The following is a 17,606-nucleotide window of genomic DNA, read 5'->3' on the forward strand; positions in this document are numbered from 1 at the left end:
CTTAATCTCATCCCCCACATTAAAAATGCAGCCAAAAGTGCTCTTTTCTCCCTTCATCACCTCAAAAAAATTAAACCCTTCATTCCAGCAGATGATTTCAAAATCGTTGTCCAATCTCTTGTCCTTTCCAGGATGGACTATGGTAACGCCACTCTTGCTGGCACCCCTAAAGTCCACCTAGCACCGATTAAATCTGTTCTCAACCTAGCTGCCAGACTTATTTCTGACTGTAAAAAATGTGACCATATCTCTCCTGTCCTCAAAAACCTAAACTGGCTCCCAATTGAAGGTCGATCCACCTACAAGATTGCCTGCATCACGCCAAAGCTCTTCACCAAAACACCCCTTCTTACCTTTCAAGCAAACTACAAAAAGCAGGGTGCTCCAGGTCCCTGAGGAGCACTAACTCCTTTGTCCTTATCCCTCCTAGACTAAAATGTAATAAGACCCAATCACGTGCATTCTCTGGTAATGCTCCTACGATTTGGAATTCACTCCCCAAAGATCTTCGCTGCAACCCCTCTTACCCTCTCTTCAAAAAAAGACTTAAAGTTCTCCTCCTCAATAAATATTGGGGTTCTTAATGTTACTGACTTTGGCCCTGCTCATTACCTCTCTGCTCTGATTTGCCCAACCCCTCTCCCCCTTTTCCACTCACTGTCATTTACTTCACACCCGCTCTCTCTCTAATCTCCCTCTGTTCCTTTGCCCCCTTCACTCATTTAACGCAATGTTTTTTATCTTGTTTGAATTTTTCTGCTCATTGTCAATTGTATATTGTATTTTAACATGTTTATTTACCATGTAAAGTGCTCTGATACTCTTGGGTCCAGCAGCGCTATATAAAACCTTTTAAATAAATAAATAAATAAATCAATTTATTCTATTACGTCCTAATGTGAACTCCTCACCTCTCATGTCAGCACGAGGGTTTGGCCTGCACTATTCTTTAACCACGTATAACTGTGTACCGCTTTCTGCTGTTGCGTTTTGCTTTTTACTGTTTACATTTTCCACAGCATTCCCTCCTCTAGTTGATATTTCAAGTGCTGGATCTAAATCTTGGTTTGCACTAGGTACTAGATTATATATGTTACCCTGAAAATCTACTACTTGTGCTGCTGTCCTAACTGGAAACATCCCTACTGCCTTTGTTCCTGTTCTTTTGCAGCACACTAGAACTCACTGAACAGCACAATAAATTAAAATCAGGACAACAATAGTTAACAACACTGCTTCTAACAGTCCTGACATCCAGGATGGCAGAAATTACATCACATGCTAAACCAATTAACTGGGGCACCTCCTTCGTCCACCATTTTCTTCTGTAGATTATGCAGTGTCTGTATGGCATCTGATAAAGTTCTGCTATCCGCATCTTTTGCTGGAATGAAAGTGCAACACAGCAGTGTCAATTTTGGCGCATACCGCTCCTTGCATGGCTGTCATAAGGTCCAGTACATAGCGGTGCTTCATTACCATGATTCTCATAGCCCGCAGCTATTCCTTCATGGCATTCAATCCGTCAATTGTAGAATTAATACTTTTCAAAAGTTCTCACAGAGTGATCTGTAGCCATCAAGCTGTTCCCTTAGCCTGAACAAACATCAGAATGGTCCCAAAGAATAGCTGAGCGTCATTAAATAATCAATACTCTTGAGGAATATCTGTCCGTGTGGTGGTGTCCTAATAGTCTGCTGTAAAAACAATTTATGGGGCATTTGTGCTTTATCAATGTACACCTAAGACTCTGTGTGTTCTTGACTAATTAATTCCTCAAACTAATTAAATCTCGTGCTCTTATTGTCTAATCAAGATTGTCTATTTGGGAACACAAAACACGTGCCTGTGCCTCGGTGTCCTAAGGCCATAAATTGCTTCTAGTTTATGAAACACTAGTTGGCATTTGACTGCAACACTTTCAAATTATTCATTCTATTTCGTCTTCTAGTGAGCTCTTCACCCCTCTCTTGTCTGCACGAGGTTTTGGCCTGCACTGTTCTTTTACCACGCATGACAATGTAACTCTTTCTGCTGTGCTCTGTTGTGTTATGCTTTTATGTTTTTTAAAGTTTTCACAACATGTCTGGGACTTCCAAACCTTCTTTTGCTAGTTTCATCTTGCAGTCTACTAGAATAGAGGTTTGTTGGACTTGGACCTTCTGGCAGGTTCACCCCTGAACTTTTTGCCTGGGATTATTAAATAATTATAGTGATTTCTGGTCTTTGCGCACTTTGACACTGTGGCGCAGTGTTAAGTGCGTGCGCTCCCTGAGTGCGTGTGTGAGATTGGCCTGCCCTCCCATAGGAATGCATGGGGAATGTGTGTGTCCCTGGTAGTTCCTGATGCGTGGGGATTGCAGATGCGAGGTTGGTATGTGCGGACTCGTGTGATTAAATGCTGCACAATGATGTATGCGGCGTGATTGTGTATAGTATGGAAGTGCCACTTCTAGAAGTTGGCATGTTTGTGTAATTTGTGTCTGGCTTGTGATTGGCTGGAGCTGGCTGATGAGCCTGGCTCCATGAGTCATGATGGGTCTGCCCCGGTGGTGAGTGTTGAGATTAGCATGAGTGATGTGAGGGAGGAGTATACCTGGGACCTGAGTAGGGCTGGGATTTCCCCACACAATGCTGGCTCCGCCCCCTGTGGTGCGTCTAATGACCCTAGCCTGGCCAGTGAATAGTGAGAGGGGCTGAGCCCATCAAGAGTGCTCCCAAACCAGCTGCGCCTGGTTTTGCCCCCACCCTGCACCTTTAGACAAAGGGATTTTTGTGTATAAAAAGAGGCTGTGACCTCTTGTAAAATGTTCTTGTTTCTGACTGGAATCAACCAGGGGCGTGCTGCTGCTTGGGCCCAGGGGAAGGCTTGCCTCCCGGGCCCTGCCCAGCCCCTGGATACCTGGAGGACTTCTTTTGGACCCTTCTGCCTGGCCTGAGGATGGCTGGGAGACTTTCTCCTTGCCCTGGCGACCTTTTTCTGGGATCCCCTGCTTGTTACTGGGACCCCTTTCCCCTAGCGCCTGGGAAGCGCTTTATTTTAAATTGCCCTGTTGCTGAGGGAGCCTTCCCCTTCTCGTTGCATATTATTATTGGCAGCGCGATGCTGCCCTCTTACTTGAGGAGATTCCCCTGGTGTGGGGATCCCCCGAAATGGCTTCCCGCTTATTTAATTATTTTCCTTTACGGGTGCCACCCTGTTTATTTAATTGTTTCGTAAGGGTGCCAACCCGCTTCTGCCTTTATGTTTGTGCTAGAGGGAGCCTACCCCTCGTATTGCCCCCGAGGAAAGAAATCACAGCCGCAGCCCAGCTCCGTGAAACCGGAAGTCAAGCACCTTTGGCCGGGACGTGGGCAGGGCCTGCGATCCGGCAGGAAGTCCCGCCCGCCGCCAGGAAAGTGAAGCAGGCCGAGTGATGGCCGCCCGGGGCTCCCCTGAATTAGGGAGAGCCCCCGGGCAGCCAGCAAAGCGCAGCACCTGTGTTGCGGAACTCCCATGTAATGGAGGGAGCCCCGGCCTAGGAGTCCGCCCGGAGCCACGAGGGCTCCGCCTCCTGAAGTCCCGGTCCCGAGATGGGAGACCGGGTGAAGCGTGGTGCACCCCCTCCCCGGAGAAGCAGCCGGTGAGTATAGCTGCCTAGGAGGAGGGCGGGGAAGGAGAGAGCCCCAAATTGAGGCCCCACGCGCTGGAGTCCCTGTGTTCTTAAGCAGCCCCCGCTTGACAGTGGGGCTGCTCAACTATGGGAAATTTGTTTGTTTGAGGAGCAGGATGGCTCCAGAGGCCCCCCCCCCGTTATTTTGAGAGCCCAAGGGCTCACACATGCCGCATGTTAGCGATGACTCGTATTTGTTTGAAAGTCCCGTGATGGGGCATGGGGGCATTTATTTCTTTAACGAGTCAGTGGGCTCCTGGCGGCAAGACTTCATTACAGAGCTCCGTGGCACTGAGGGCCCCAGTAATTTTTAGAGCCCCGTGTGGCTCCAATGCCCCTCAGCTGTTCCAGAGCCTAGAGGGCTCTAAAAGTGCGCCACAGGTATTCCCAGAGCCTGATGGCTCCAACCTATGGCTCAGTCTTTGTCAAGAGGGCTAGTGAGAGCCCTGTCTCAGTTCTTGATCCCCAGTTGCCCAGCAATTCGTGGGCAGCTGCACCGTTTAGGTTTTTCATTCTAGGGGACTATGTCTTTGGACTTAGGAGTGAGTCCCACTCCTTCATCCCTACCCTGGCCTTCCCCAGCTGCGCAGCACTTAGTGCCAGCTGCAACGTTTAGGCCCTGTTCTTGTCCCTCAGTTGCCCAGCAAGTAGTGGGCAGCTGCTATGTTTAGGTTCTGGCGCAGTGGCGCAACCTGGACTTTAAATGTGATTTATGTGCTGCTTATGGTGCTAGGAAATGTACTGTGTGTTGTATATTTTGCGCACCCTGTGTTCTGGTACCTCTGAATGTGTTCTTATGCATCATGTACAAAGTTGCTTTCCTTACACCGCTGAATGTATGTTTATGCATCATGTGTTTTCTTCCCCTTCACCCCTGAATGTTGTGATGCATCATGTGTAATGTTCTCATGTTTATACCTCTAAATGTATAGTGATACTAAGGTGGTTGTTCTTTCTAGTACAGGTGTTGCTAGTGAGGTCCTGATTCCCTGCGTGGCATTCTCCTAAGGTGGTTAGGGTTGCGTAGGTGGTACTTACCTCTTACCAGTGATTACTGGTTGTGTGCTCTATGTTCTATTTTGTGCTACAGTGATTTTATATTCTATGTCTAAGTGCTAATTCTAACAAGTATTCTAATGATAAAAGTGCCTATTCCTGACAGTGGTCCATGTGGCACTGTCCTGTACATATCCCCTGTAAAATCTGACCATGCCTGTTGGCACATTGTAAAGTGTGTGGTTTTATATAATGTGTTTTGTAATACAAAGGCTATTTTTACATATACCTTGTGTGGAGTTCCTTTTGTGGGGGGCCTGGGATGTTGTTGCTGGTGGGTGCGTGCGCAAATGCTTTACACATCGCCTCTGAGATAAGCCTGACTGCTCGTGCCACACTACCAAGAGGGTGAGCAGGGGTTATCTTGGCGGGTGACTTCCTTACCCTGACTTAGGAATGGTGGTTTCTGCCTGGCTTTGGCGCAAGCCTTAGCCAACCAGAAATCCCATTTCTAACAAGGCTTTTGTTTTTTTTTTGGTACCTCTGACAATTCTTAAGGATAGGTGAACAGGTACTTGTCTCTCCTTGGTCGGCTGGGTAGTGTAAGATTATTTTTTTACGCTTCTTCCATTGCAAACATTCTCCAATCAGTGTGGTTTATGGCCATTTAAGATTTTCGAAACAATCAATTTCTGATAATATTCCTGCTATGATGTTAATTGTTCTGCACATAGCTTTCACGTTTCCCAAACCTTGTTGTGCAAGTGGGGTATCAAATTCTTCAATGGTTCTAATTTGAGTTTTGTCATCCTCAGTAGAAAATTTTAGCCCGTCGGCGTCCATTACTAGGCGGTCTGTCTTGTGAGTGGGAATTAGTGAAATGACTGGGTCATTATGTGATTCCGTGCCCTTGAAGCCATCATCTTCAAGAGGAAAAGAGTCCGACCAAATTCTCAACATTGGTCCAATTGAGTTACGTCTGTTGCATGGTGTTTTATGTTTTATAAAGAAAAGGCAAAGCTGTCAATTCTCAGGTTGGGGATTTTTTCACTGGACTATTTGCTGAGATGACTTGCGTGGGTACGTTGTTGAGCTTCCATGGGCACCATGCTCCTGCAAATGGCAAAAGAAACTTCCCTTTTCCTTACATAGAGATATGTTTCTGTAAGTCAATTGATTTCGAAGTAGAGGAAGTAGGAGGGCCTGATTTGTGAGGTGATCGTATTGCTTAGGCGCAGGGCTTGTCATATAATTATCATGAGAATACAATAATGAACTGATCAGTAATGGATCTCTTAGAATTGTGAGCGTAGTGGTTGAGATTTGATATGATTTCTTCCCTTTCACAAGAAAGGGATGTGAGTTCTTCTGGGGGTCATCAATACATTATTGACCTGGATTGGCGAAAGCAGAAGTTGGACATGTGTGCAAGGAATTACTTTATTAGAACTGCATGGTTTAATACTGAAGTTTTCTTGTGTATTATTGTAATTACTGCTTGTGTTTAAGGTTCCCACAGGGGCTTTACTGGGTTCGCCATCCAGCATAGAAATTCGTCATTTGTTTGTTTTTTGAGACCCACCCAGTTGTTTTCCCAGCCCTAGATTTGACTCCAGTTGTATGCATGGTCTTGGCAAGTGAATGCAATCCTGCGACTCCCTAAATGTATCCGTCGCCTTTCTCAAGACGAGCTGCTCATTCCACTTTATAACACAGGGCAGCGCTATCTCAGGTGGGTGTGTTTGCTCCGGATACTGTGGCTCCAGATAATGCAAAGACTAAGGCTCAAGATACTTAGACTCCCGTACTGAAGCTCTCAGGCCCTTCATGCCTTACAAATCTGACATCCCTATGGGCTTGCTACACTCAAGCCTCCAGGTACTGGAATGTCTGTCTATCCCTGCAGTAGGGTGCCACCCACGACCAACTGTCTCCCCATCTTAACACTGGCTCCCCGGTGATAGCAAGCCGAAGAGAGGCACATTCTAGATGAGAGCCCTTTGTGCCTGGGATGCTTTCCTAAACTCAGTATCTAGGGCACATTTAAACAATTCATAGGTTTCCATCATACCCATTTTTTATTCATTAGACTTTACCATATGAATTGCTGCGTGGTCGCTACCCAATAAAAATTAATTATAATCTGCAACTCAGTAGTTGTCTGTGATTGTTAAATGTTCTTGATAAAAACTGTAATCACTCTCTCATATGTCACTTCTACCTTCTCCAAAGCACCTACAAATATTTTAGTTATGCAATGTCAGTGGGAGAAGAAGCAAAACGTGTCAATAGTATACACATGTAAGCAAAGTAATTTCTTTTAAAGTGATGGGATAATTTGTCCTAAATTACGTATAACGTTTTCACAATTATTTTACTTGTAGAGTAAAAACGAGAATTATTACAGTATTAGATCTTGTGTTCTCTTGTTTTGGTGGGATTTTAGCTATAGTCCTATGTGTTGGTAATGTATGATAGCTAGGGCAAAGACTAGGGCCGCTACAAAGGTGACCAGTGTTACTGTTTCGTGCTTGTTGATTTTTATCTTAAAGCTTTATGCTGTGTCTTTTCACTGTTTAATTTTATTAGAACCTCTGTTTAACTTTCAGACCACTTTCTTTTTAGATAACAAGGTTGTGATATCATGCACACACCATGAAGAGAGACACCATGAAGGCGAAGGCCATGAACTGAAATTGATGAATCTTTTAGAATTGAGCATCATTGCTTTCGGTCTAAGATGGATGGAAACTATAATGGCAAGCCAAAGGCTTCCTATGATTTGACCAACAAAGGCATAGAGAAACATCATGGGTCCATCAATGACCTTTTGACTGATAAGGTAAGTTTACAGAAGTCATAATGCAATTTCCAAATAGGTAATGAATTTTCTCTCAGCCTATTGAAAGAGTCTGGGATGTTAGTTACTAAGAATCGGTATACCTGGGATATTTTATGTTCAGTTGTCTTATGAGGGGTTAAATTCTAAAAGTTCGGGTAAATTATATGTAGATGGGGGTATTCCATGGCTCCTTTAAAGGTATCAGAAGAGCTGGTTCTTATAGAGTTTATATTCCTCCTGTATATCATTACATTGTTCCTGCCATTTCATCCCTAGGTTTGGTCACCCCTATCGTTTACCAGTCCAGATAACCTTGCAAAGCTGACACCTGACCCAAACTTTCTCCTAGGGGGGAGTTTCAACAGTTAACCTGCGCTTCCAACCCAAATCTTTGAGCGTGTTATACCTTATTTCGAAGAAAATCTGCATTGCAAGAGGGAGGTGTGTCTTAATGCTAACTCCATATAGTATGTGCATCATGAGCGTGCCTACCAGGGATCCCCTCAGTGTCAAGTGCAGGGCATCCAAGTGTGTCATCATTCCACTCGTTAATTATGAATAGGCGTGTCGCCCTTTACTATGAGCTATTATTTACATCTGCCACCCCTCCCTCTTAGATGGACATGAAACAGTTTATTAAAGCTCTTCTTGGGGTGTCTTTTTCCAGAGGAAATTGCATAGCATGTACTTGAGCTATGTAGAGAGTTTGTAGTTTCAAATGGAAAGTTCTGAAGTTCGCAGGTCAGGATCTCACGTTAAATGCAATGGCACTGCATAACAATAATAAAAGGAGAGGAACAGAATGTTATCTCACTCCACAGTTTAACAAAGTGGGGGTGAATATTTCTCTGCCAAATGATGGTCTTGTTTTCAGTTGTGCACATCCCTAAATATTTCAGCCCCTGTTTGGTCACCAGCAATTTTATAAAACATCTAAGCTCTAGTGACTGCCTCTTTTTGGATAGATTGTAGATTAGGCTTGGTTAATTTTCAGATCTGTGTTTTTGCAGAAAGCTACTGTTAGACGGGGACCTGGAGGGTCGGCCGAGCACAAGGGGAGAGGCCTCCGGTGAGGGCCGTCTCCAGCGATCGTACAGACAAGTAACTTCCCCCCCACAGATGGACACCACACGAAGATCAGCTTAACACCTTTTATAGGCAATTCTTTGAGTAAGGTGGTACGATACAAGGAGATCAGGACACGATGATCCTCTCAATTCTAGTCTCTATTAGGGAAAGGGGGTAGCGGGACAGTCTTGGTACCTACAGGTACTGAGATGAAACGGTGGTAGCTCACAATCCTCGAGCTCGGCGTTCGGACGGGTCAGACCGCGGCAGCGCCAGCAGGTCCCGAAGAGGTCGTAGGTGGCAACGGGCCGCGGCAGCACCAGCAGGTCCCAACGAGGATGACCGTTACAACGGGCCGCGGCAGCGCCAGCAGGTCCCACGAGGATGACGGTTACAACGGGCCGCGGCAGCGCCAGCAGGTCCCACGAGGATGAAGGTTGCAGAAGGCCGCGGCGGCGCCAGCAGGCAGGACAATAGTTCACAAGGCAGGGCTGCGGCAGCGCCAGCAGTCCGTCAAGGATGAGTTCTTCTCGGTGTCTCTCGACTCCAGGATACAACTGCCTTCCTGTTCTGGGGCTGCCTCAGTTATAGGTCTGGCGCTCTTTGATGTCCGGACCCTCGCTCTTGGAGGTCGGGAGGTCCGGGATGAGGGAGTCCAGACACCCAGCAGGGGGGTGGAGCCAGCGCCCGGGGAGGCTGGGGGTGATCGGCACCTGGCGGGAGAGAGCCATCGACACTTCTTACTCCCATTGACCTGCCAAGTGGTCCGTTCACCTCCTGGGTGGAGGGTGGTGCCGGGATGTCGGGGCCTGGCCAGGCCCGGGGTTGGGGTCGAGCTGAGGCCACGCGGCCTCGTGGCGCAGTGTCCAAGATGGCGGCTGGCCCGGGCAAGGGTGCTGACGGTGGCCCAGGCCAGGGACCCAGGGATTCCCGGGAGCAGACGTCCCATGGGGGACGGGTTGCGGGTTGCTTCTGCGGGTAGCACCTGGAGGGCCGGTACCAGGGCCCTGTCATGCGGGGAGGGACCGAGCCCTTCATGGGGCCTGTCCAACATGCGTCCCCCCCCCCAGCTGAAGGCGGGGAGAGTCACCCATCCTCTTGGGGACTTTCCTCGTCGAGGCGGAAAAAGCGGGACAGGCCGTCCGCGTTGGCGTGGTCTTGACCAGGGCGATGCTCTACAGTGAAGTCCATCCCCTGCAGGGAGATGGACCACCGCAATAGTTTGGGATTCTCCCCCCGCATTTGCATTAGCCATTGCAGGGGCCGATGATCTGTTTGTACCCGGAAGTGAGTTCTGAAGAGGTAAGGCCGGAGCTTCTTGAGGGCCCACACTACGGCGGAGGCCTCCCGCTCAATAGTTCTCCAGCGCTGTTCTCGGGGCAGTAGGCGTCTGCTGATGAAGGCCACTGGTTGGTCGACTCCCTCGGGGTTCAGTTGGGAGAGGACGGCCCCAATACCATGGTCGGAGGCATCGGTCTGAACGATGAACTCGCGGCTGTAGTCGGGGGCCTGGAGCACAGGAGCGGTGCACATGGCGGCCTTCAGCTTCTCGAAGGCCGCTTGACAGTCGGGAGTCCAGTTGACTCTTTTTGGGTGGTTCTTAGACGTGAGTTCCGTGAGGGGCCCCACAATGCTGCCATAGTCCTTCACGAACCGCCGGTAGTATCCGGTGAGCCCCAGAAAGGCCCGGACCTCGATTTGTGTTTCGGGGGGTTGCCAGGACTGAATGGCAGCTACCTTGAGTTGGAGGGGGGCCACCAGACCGATCCCCACTTGGTGTCCGAGGTAGGTCACGGACCCCTGGCCGATTTGGCACTTGCTGGCCTTTATTGTGAGGCCGGCCTGTTGGAGGGCCTGCAGGACCTCTCGGAGGTGGTGGAGGTGGTCTGTCCAGTGGCGGCTGTATACCGCGATGTCGTCCAGGTAGGCGGCGCTGAATTCTTCGAGGCCCGCCAATACCTGGTTCACCAGTCTTTGAAAAGTGGCTGGAGCGTTTTTCATGCCGAATGGCATCACTCTGAAATGGTAGTGCCCATCCGGGGTGGAGAAAGCGGAACGTTCTTGGGCCCTGGGGGTGAGTGGAGAAGCGTGGCTCAGTGGTTAGAGGCGGCAGACCCGGAAGCTGAGATCAGCCGTGGACCAGGGTTCGATTCCCCGCCTCGGCGGGTCTCGGGCTCAAAAATTCCACGGACTCGACAATTCTCGCTCCGGTGCCTACTCGACTCACGGGGTCACACTCTGTGACTCTGGGCAATAGCTTGCTTAATCTCCACTACGGCCCCTCGCGGCGGGATGCCTGGCTTTCACCTTGTGAATACCCTGCCGGGGTATCTCACAGGGGAATACCAGGACGGGTTCCCTAAGCAAGCGCCTTGAGACCCCTGGGTGATTCGTGCGCTATATAAATCGAAATACATTTACATTTACAGGCCGATCTGCCAGTAGCCCGCTGTCAGGTCGAAGATGCTTAGGTAGCGGGCTGCCCCCATGCGGTCGACTAGTTCATCTGCTCGGGGGATAGGGTGAGCGTCGGTTCGGGTGACCGCGTTCAGACCCCGATAGTCGATGCAGAATCGGAGCTCAGGTGTGGTGCCCGGGGCCGCGGCCTTGGGGACCAGTACGACCGGGCTGGCCCAGGGACTGTCCGAAGGTTCGATGACTCCGAGGGCGAGCATCTTGGAGACTTCTTCTTGGATGCAGGTACGTACCCGATCCGGTACTCGGTACGCCCGGTGTCGGACAGGAGGACTGTCCCCAGTGTCCACGTCGTGCAGGCACCAGGAGGTGACTCCGGGTGTGAGAGAAAACAGGTTTGCGAACGGCAGCAGGAGGGCCCGACAATCTTGACGCTGCTCCGGGGTCAGGGCCTCGGAGAGTCGGACCCCGTCCACCGAACCATCTCTTTCACGGGTCCTCAGTAGGTCAGGGAGGGGCTCGGAGTCTCCTTCTGCGCCACTGTCGGTAGCCAACAGCAGGCTGAGCTCTGAGCGCGCGAAGTGTGGTTTGTCTGTTGGCGTGGAGAACCCGGAGGGGGTTCCGGGGGGACTCCAGGTCGATGAGATAGGTGACGGGGCTCTTGCGCTCGATCACCTTGAAGGGCCCCGTCCATTTGTCCTGCAAGGCACACGGTTCGATGGGGGACATCACCCATACCTGCTGACCCGGTTCAAACTCGATGGAGGAGGCATGTTGATCGTACCACTTCTTCATGTCCTCTTGACTGGCCTCAAGATTGGCTTTGGCGATCTCCCTGAATCGCCGGGTCTGATTGCGGAGGGTCAGGAGGTACTTGTAGACGTCTGGAGGGGTTTTTAGGGGGGCCATTTCCCATTCCTCCTTCACTAGGCTGAGAGGCCCGCGAACGGGGTGTCCGTACAGGAGTTCGAAGGGGCTGAAGCCGAGGGACTTCTGGGGGACTTCTCGGTAGGCGAAGAGGAGGCACGGTAGTAGCACGTCCCACTGGCGGCGTAGGGGTTCTTCTAGCCCCATGATCATCCCCTTGAGAGTGCGGTTGAACCGCTCAACCAGTCCGTTTCCCTGGGGGTGATACGGGGTTGTGAATCGGTAAGTGACCCCGCACTGCTGCCAGAGGGATTTCATATACTTTGAAATGAAGTTCGTACCCCTGTCGCTGACGACTTCCCAGGGGAAGCCCACTCGAGAAAAGATCCCCATTAAGGCTCGACCCACTACTGGGGCTGTTACAGTACGAAGGGGGACCGCCTCAGGATAGCGGGTGGCGTGGTCCACCAGGACCAGGATGAAGCGATGCCCTTGTGCTGTTCGGGGGTCCAGGGGCCCCACAATGTCTATTCCCACCCTTTCGAACGGGGTGGTCACCACGGGGAATGGTTGTAGGGGTGCCTTGAGTTTGCGGCCGCTCTTCCCGCTGGCCTGGCAGGTCGGGCAGGACCGGCAGTGGTTGGAGACGTCATTTCTCATTTTGGGCCAGAAAAAGTGAGTCACCAGGCGGTGGTAGGTTTTGTCTTGCCCCAGGTGCCCAGCCAGGGGGACATCATGGGCCAAGTTCAACAGGAAGTCTCTGAAGTGGAGGGGCACCACCAGCACTCGACCGGCCCCCAGCTCTGCGATTCTTTGCTCGCTGTACAAGAGATCATTGTCCCAATAAACCCAGTGGGCCCCGGTGGTGTCTCCTTGGCCCTGGGCGAGCGCCTGCTGTCGCAGTCCCTCGAGGGAGGGACAGGTCTTTTGCTCCTGCCGGAATTGTTCTTGGGTGGGCCCCCCTTCTTGACGCCACTGAGCCAGGTCGGGAAGTTCGTGGGGCTGTGCGGACCCTTCTGGGGTTGGTTCCGGGTGGTCGGTATGGATGGAGTCTTCTTCTGGAGCGATCGGGGGAGGAGGTGCTGACCACTCGGGTTCTTCCGGTCTAGGGATGGTGCGGGTGGCCATGGACCGGGTGGTCACGCACGCCCAGTCCGGGAGACCCAACATCCCCAGATGCTCTCTTCTTTCAACAGCTGCCCACGGGGAGCTCTCGAGATCGTTCCCCAGGAGGCAGTCCACGGGGGCATCGTCGCGGACAGTTACTTTTAGCATGCCGGACACTCCTCCCCATTCGAAGGGGACGCAGGCCATCCGACACAGGCTCTCCGAATTGTCTGCCGATCGGACGGGGCAAAGAACGTTTGGCAGGATTTGGTCTGGGGTCACCAGGTGACAACGGACGGCCGTCACACTGGCCCCGGTGTCACGCAGGGCTTCGGCCTTGCGCCCATTTATGCTCACCCATTGGCTGTACTTCCGAGTGTTGGCTGGCAGGGGAGTCCGTGGGACCATGTCTCTTCCCCCTAGGCAGGCCAGGGTCATGGCGGCAGGTTTCCACTCGAACTGCTCCGACTCGTATGCTTCAGGGTCTTTGGAGACTTGTTCTTCTCCTAGGGCGGCGGCCGCCACCTGGCGGGGCCCGGGAGTCTGGTTCTTCGGGCAGGTCGGGTCACTGGCATAGTGGCCGACTCGCTGGCATCGGTGACATGTAACGTTGGCTCGGAACCCCGGGCGCATCGGGGGTTTCCCCGGCCGGCTGGGGGCGGGGTGGTGTTAGCGGGAGTGGCCGGGACAGCGTCTCTGCCCCGGCCCTGTCCTCCTCCTCCTCCTCGGGGACGATGATGCCCTTGGTTGGTTCTGTTCTGCTCATTCGGCCCACTCCGGGCCACTCGGGTGCTCTCCCACCGGTCAGCCTCGGTGGCGAGCTGCCGTGGTTCAGTCAATTTACTGTCTAGGAGGTGCTGCCTGAGCTCGACGAAACAGTTGTTGGAGAGGTGCTCCCACACAATGAGATTGAAGAGTTGTTCGTAGGTGGTTACGTTGCTACCCTTGATCCACCCCTCGAAGGCTCGACTGAAATAGTTTACGTATTCCAACCAAGTTGTACCTGGGATCCGGGTGCAGTTGCGGAACCTCTGGCGGTACATTTCGGGCGTAAGCCCATATCGACTGAGGAGGGCGGCCTTCCTGTGGTCATAGGACGTCATTTTATGGTCCGGAAGCTGCAGCAGGGCATCACGACCCTCATTGACGAATCTTCCCCATAGCCCGGCTCCCCAGTCACTTCGAGCGATCCGGTGGGCCGTCATGGCGATCTCGTAGGCCTTGAACCACTGCTGTATGTCGTCGTTCCGGTGGTATTCTCGGACCACATCCTTGGGGATGTGGACCTTCTGTTCGGTAGTACCCGGGGAGCGCGGTGGCTCGGGCACCCCTAGGTTTTTGTTCAGTTTGCGTATTTCTATCTCTGCTAGTTTGCACTCGTGTTCGTATGCCAGTCTTTTTTCTTCGAGATCCCTCTGTCTCTGTTTTTCCTCTCGCTCTTCTCTGAGCCGTAAGTGTTCTAAGTTTATTTTTTGTTCCACCAGCTTCAATTCTCCGTCTAATTTGAGCCGTGCCAATTCTAACTCGTGTAGTCTATTTTTTTCCCACTCCTGGATCTCTTCTCGGGAGGGACCTGTTCTCCGTTCTTCCGTCAGGGTGGTGTTGATTTCCGGGGCTTCGAGGTCCCGGGGTGTGGCGGTATTCGTCTTTGTCCAGGCCTCTAGGGCGTTTTTGAAGTCTTCTTTTGTGCTTAGCCCGGTGGTAGCAATGCCTAAGTCCATGCAAAATTGTTTTAGCTCTCGGTGGCTGTATTCTTCCAGCTTTTCCATCTGGAACTTCTCTGCAGATCCGCTCTCTTTGGTCGTCATTGTGGTTTAGTCGTAGGGTGAGTTACTATCTGTACGGTACGCGTTGGTTCGGATCGCGCCGCTGGCCACCAATGTTAGACGGGGACCTGGAGGGTCGGCCGAGCACAAGGGGAGAGGCCTCCGGTGAGGGCCGTCTCCAGCGATCGTACAGACAAGTAACTTCCCCCCCACAGATGGACACCACACGAAGATCAGCTTAACACCTTTTATAGGCAATTCTTTGAGTAAGGTGGTACGATACAAGGAGATCAGGACACGATGATCCTCTCAATTCTAGTCTCTATTAGGGAAAGGGGGTAGCGGGACAGTCTTGGTACCTACAGGTACTGAGGTGAAACGGTGGTAGCTCACAATCCTCGAGCTCGGCGTTCGGACGGGTCAGACCGCGGCAGCGCCAGCAGGTCCCGAAGAGGTCGTAGGTGGCAACGGGCCGCGGCAGCGCCAGCAGGTTCCAACGAGGATGACGGTTACAACAGGCCGCGGCAGCGCCAGCAGGTCCCACGAGGATGACGGTTACAACGGGCCGCGCCAGCAGGTCCCACGAGGATGAAGGTTGCAGAAGGCCGCGGCGGCGCCAGCAGGCAGGACAATAGTTCACAAGGCAGGGCTGCGGCAGCGCCAGCAGTCCGTCAAGGATGAGTTCTTCTCGGTGTCTCTCGACTCCAGGATACAACTGCCTTCCTGTTCTGGGGCTGCCTCAGTTATAGGTCTGGCGCTCTTTGATGTCCGGACCCTCGCTCTTGGAGGTCGGGAGGTCCGGGATGAGGGAGTCCAGACACCCAGCAGGGGGGTGGAGCCAGCGCCCGGGGAGGCTGGGGGTGATCGGCACCTGGCGGGAGAGAGCCATCGACACTTCTTACTCCCATTGACCTGCCAAGTGGTCCGTTCACCTCCTGGGTGGAGGGTGGTGCCGGGATGTCGGGGCCTGGCCAGGCCCGGGGTTGGGGGTCGAGCTGAGGCCACGCGGCCTCGTGGCGCAGTGTCCAAGATGGCGGCTGGCCCGGGCAAGGGTGCTGACGGTGGCCCAGGCCAGGGACCCAGGGATTCCCGGGAGCAGACGTCCCATGGGGGACGGGTTGCGGGTTGCTTCTGCGGGTAGCACCTGGAGCGCCGGTACCAGGGCCCTGTCATGCGGGGAGGGAGCGAGCCCTTCATGGGGCCTGTCCAACATGGCTACAATGATGTGGAGAACTCTAGGGCCACATACACAAACACATTTGAATGTTGTTCATTTAACATCTGGGAAAGCCTTTTTAGGTCGAGCGTAGCGAAGGACCTATTGTTTTCACTTTCGGGGGAATCTGAGACAGCATTGGTGCACGCGCCTCGCTGTCTCAGATTTGCCCTCAAGGCCGCGCACGGCGCCGTGCACATCCCCTGCCTCCCATTGCCTGTGTGATTGAGAGAGCATGTCAAAGTCACGCATGCGCACACACATTCCCATGCGCGCACACCCACCCCCGCCCCCCCCCCGCACCCACCCCCACACGCAGGGCTTACAATCACACACAAACGCAGGGCTTACAATCACACACAAACGCGCACACACACACCCTCCCAACCCCACTCACCGGGCACACGCAGGGCTTCCATCACGGGGGGTGGAAGGGGGGCACCGTCAATGTGTCCCGACGCCCCCCTCGCCAAGTCTGTTATACTCCTCTCATCCTGTTCCTCCCTGTGTCCAGACTCGGCAGTCCGCTCCGTTGTTTCTCCGCCCCTTCCTTCCTTCGTGCGTGTCACGCCTCTCCTTTCTCCCGGCCGCAAATCCGATTTGCGTGTCAGGCCTCGTTAAGTAATGCATCTTTCTGAAGTGCCGGGCGCGTTTGTGTGCTCTGCGAGAGTTGCCTGCGGCTGCCGCGCTGCCGGAGAATTAGTTAATCACCTATCCGCTGAAGACAGGATATACAAGGTTATTCTTTCGTGATTTTTTTTTTTTTTATATAAATATCATGGCTCTTAGATCAGTTGCATAGCTAATATTTTGTACATATAGGCACTAATCATTCCGAGAAAGGAAAATTACAGGTTTCAACGTGCCTACTGCTATTGGACTTGTTGAAAGTGAGCTTTGTGTCTCGGCAGCAAGTAAGCATTACTACTGGAGTTGTTTAGGTTTCTACAGTGCCAAGGAAAATATGATTAAGTGTGGCAGCAACCGTCCAAGCCTTAAGAGGGCGTTGTGTCACGTCGTCAAAAGAAATCTTCAACAATAAACTGCTGTGACCTTCCATGAACTTACGTTGCACATATTTTTGTTCTTCCTGCCTTTTCTCATTTCCTCTTCGATCTCTTCTTCGTCAATAAAAATGTTAAATCCTAGCTTTTTTTTTTTACAACTTATTTCCTGGCTTGTTTAAGGTTATTGCCATTGTGCTTAGTGGTGGGTTCATTTGACGTAATACGGAGCTTTCAGTAGTTGGTTGGCGCACGTTAGTTTTCGTCTCGGAATTTGAGGGTGTACCTTAATATGGGATGTGCAGTGCCAAGGAGAGGGTAACGGACACGTGTGTCAGAATTATGCCCAGTTAAAACCCGAGTGCGATCTGTTACTGGTAGGCCTTGTTGTCTCAGTAAAATTCCTGCCTGCAGCAGCAGTGTTGTAACCTGCTAGTTTACCACCGGTGCGATGCTGCGCTTTGATAACTTGGCATATCCCTTTTCGGACCTGCTGCTGGGAGCTGCATTGCTGTGACATTTTTCTCATATCTGATTCGCAGTGCTCAGCTGCCGATGAGTCATAGCCGCTGGTACGCGTGAGTGCAGGTTCTTGTCTGATGGTGTCTTGCTGATGCTAAATGGGCTGGCTGCTCGGCCAGTCCAGGTCACTGGCAGCCCAGACTGTGCCGC

The 17,606-nt window shown here is 51.9% G+C and overlaps 1 protein-coding gene across 3 annotated transcripts in view; it reads left to right on the forward strand.

Moving 5' to 3' along the window:
* Nucleotides 1-17,606, forward strand: part of DTX3L (deltex E3 ubiquitin ligase 3L) — a 239,745-nt gene that overhangs the window by 34,719 nt on the left and 187,420 nt on the right. For all 3 annotated transcript variants that reach the window (XM_078682421.1, XM_078682422.1, XM_078682420.1), the window contains exon 3: nt 7,275-7,491. In XM_078682421.1, coding sequence (XP_078538547.1) covers nt 7,390-7,491 — 102 coding nt within the window. In that variant the 5' untranslated portion in view covers nt 7,275-7,389. The remainder of the gene's footprint in view (nt 1-7,274; nt 7,492-17,606) is intronic.

The sequence above is a fragment of the Lissotriton helveticus genome, chromosome 3_1 (assembly GCF_964261635.1).
Source record: "Lissotriton helveticus chromosome 3_1, aLisHel1.1, whole genome shotgun sequence".
NCBI classification, from domain to species: Eukaryota; Metazoa; Chordata; class Amphibia; order Caudata; family Salamandridae; genus Lissotriton; species Lissotriton helveticus.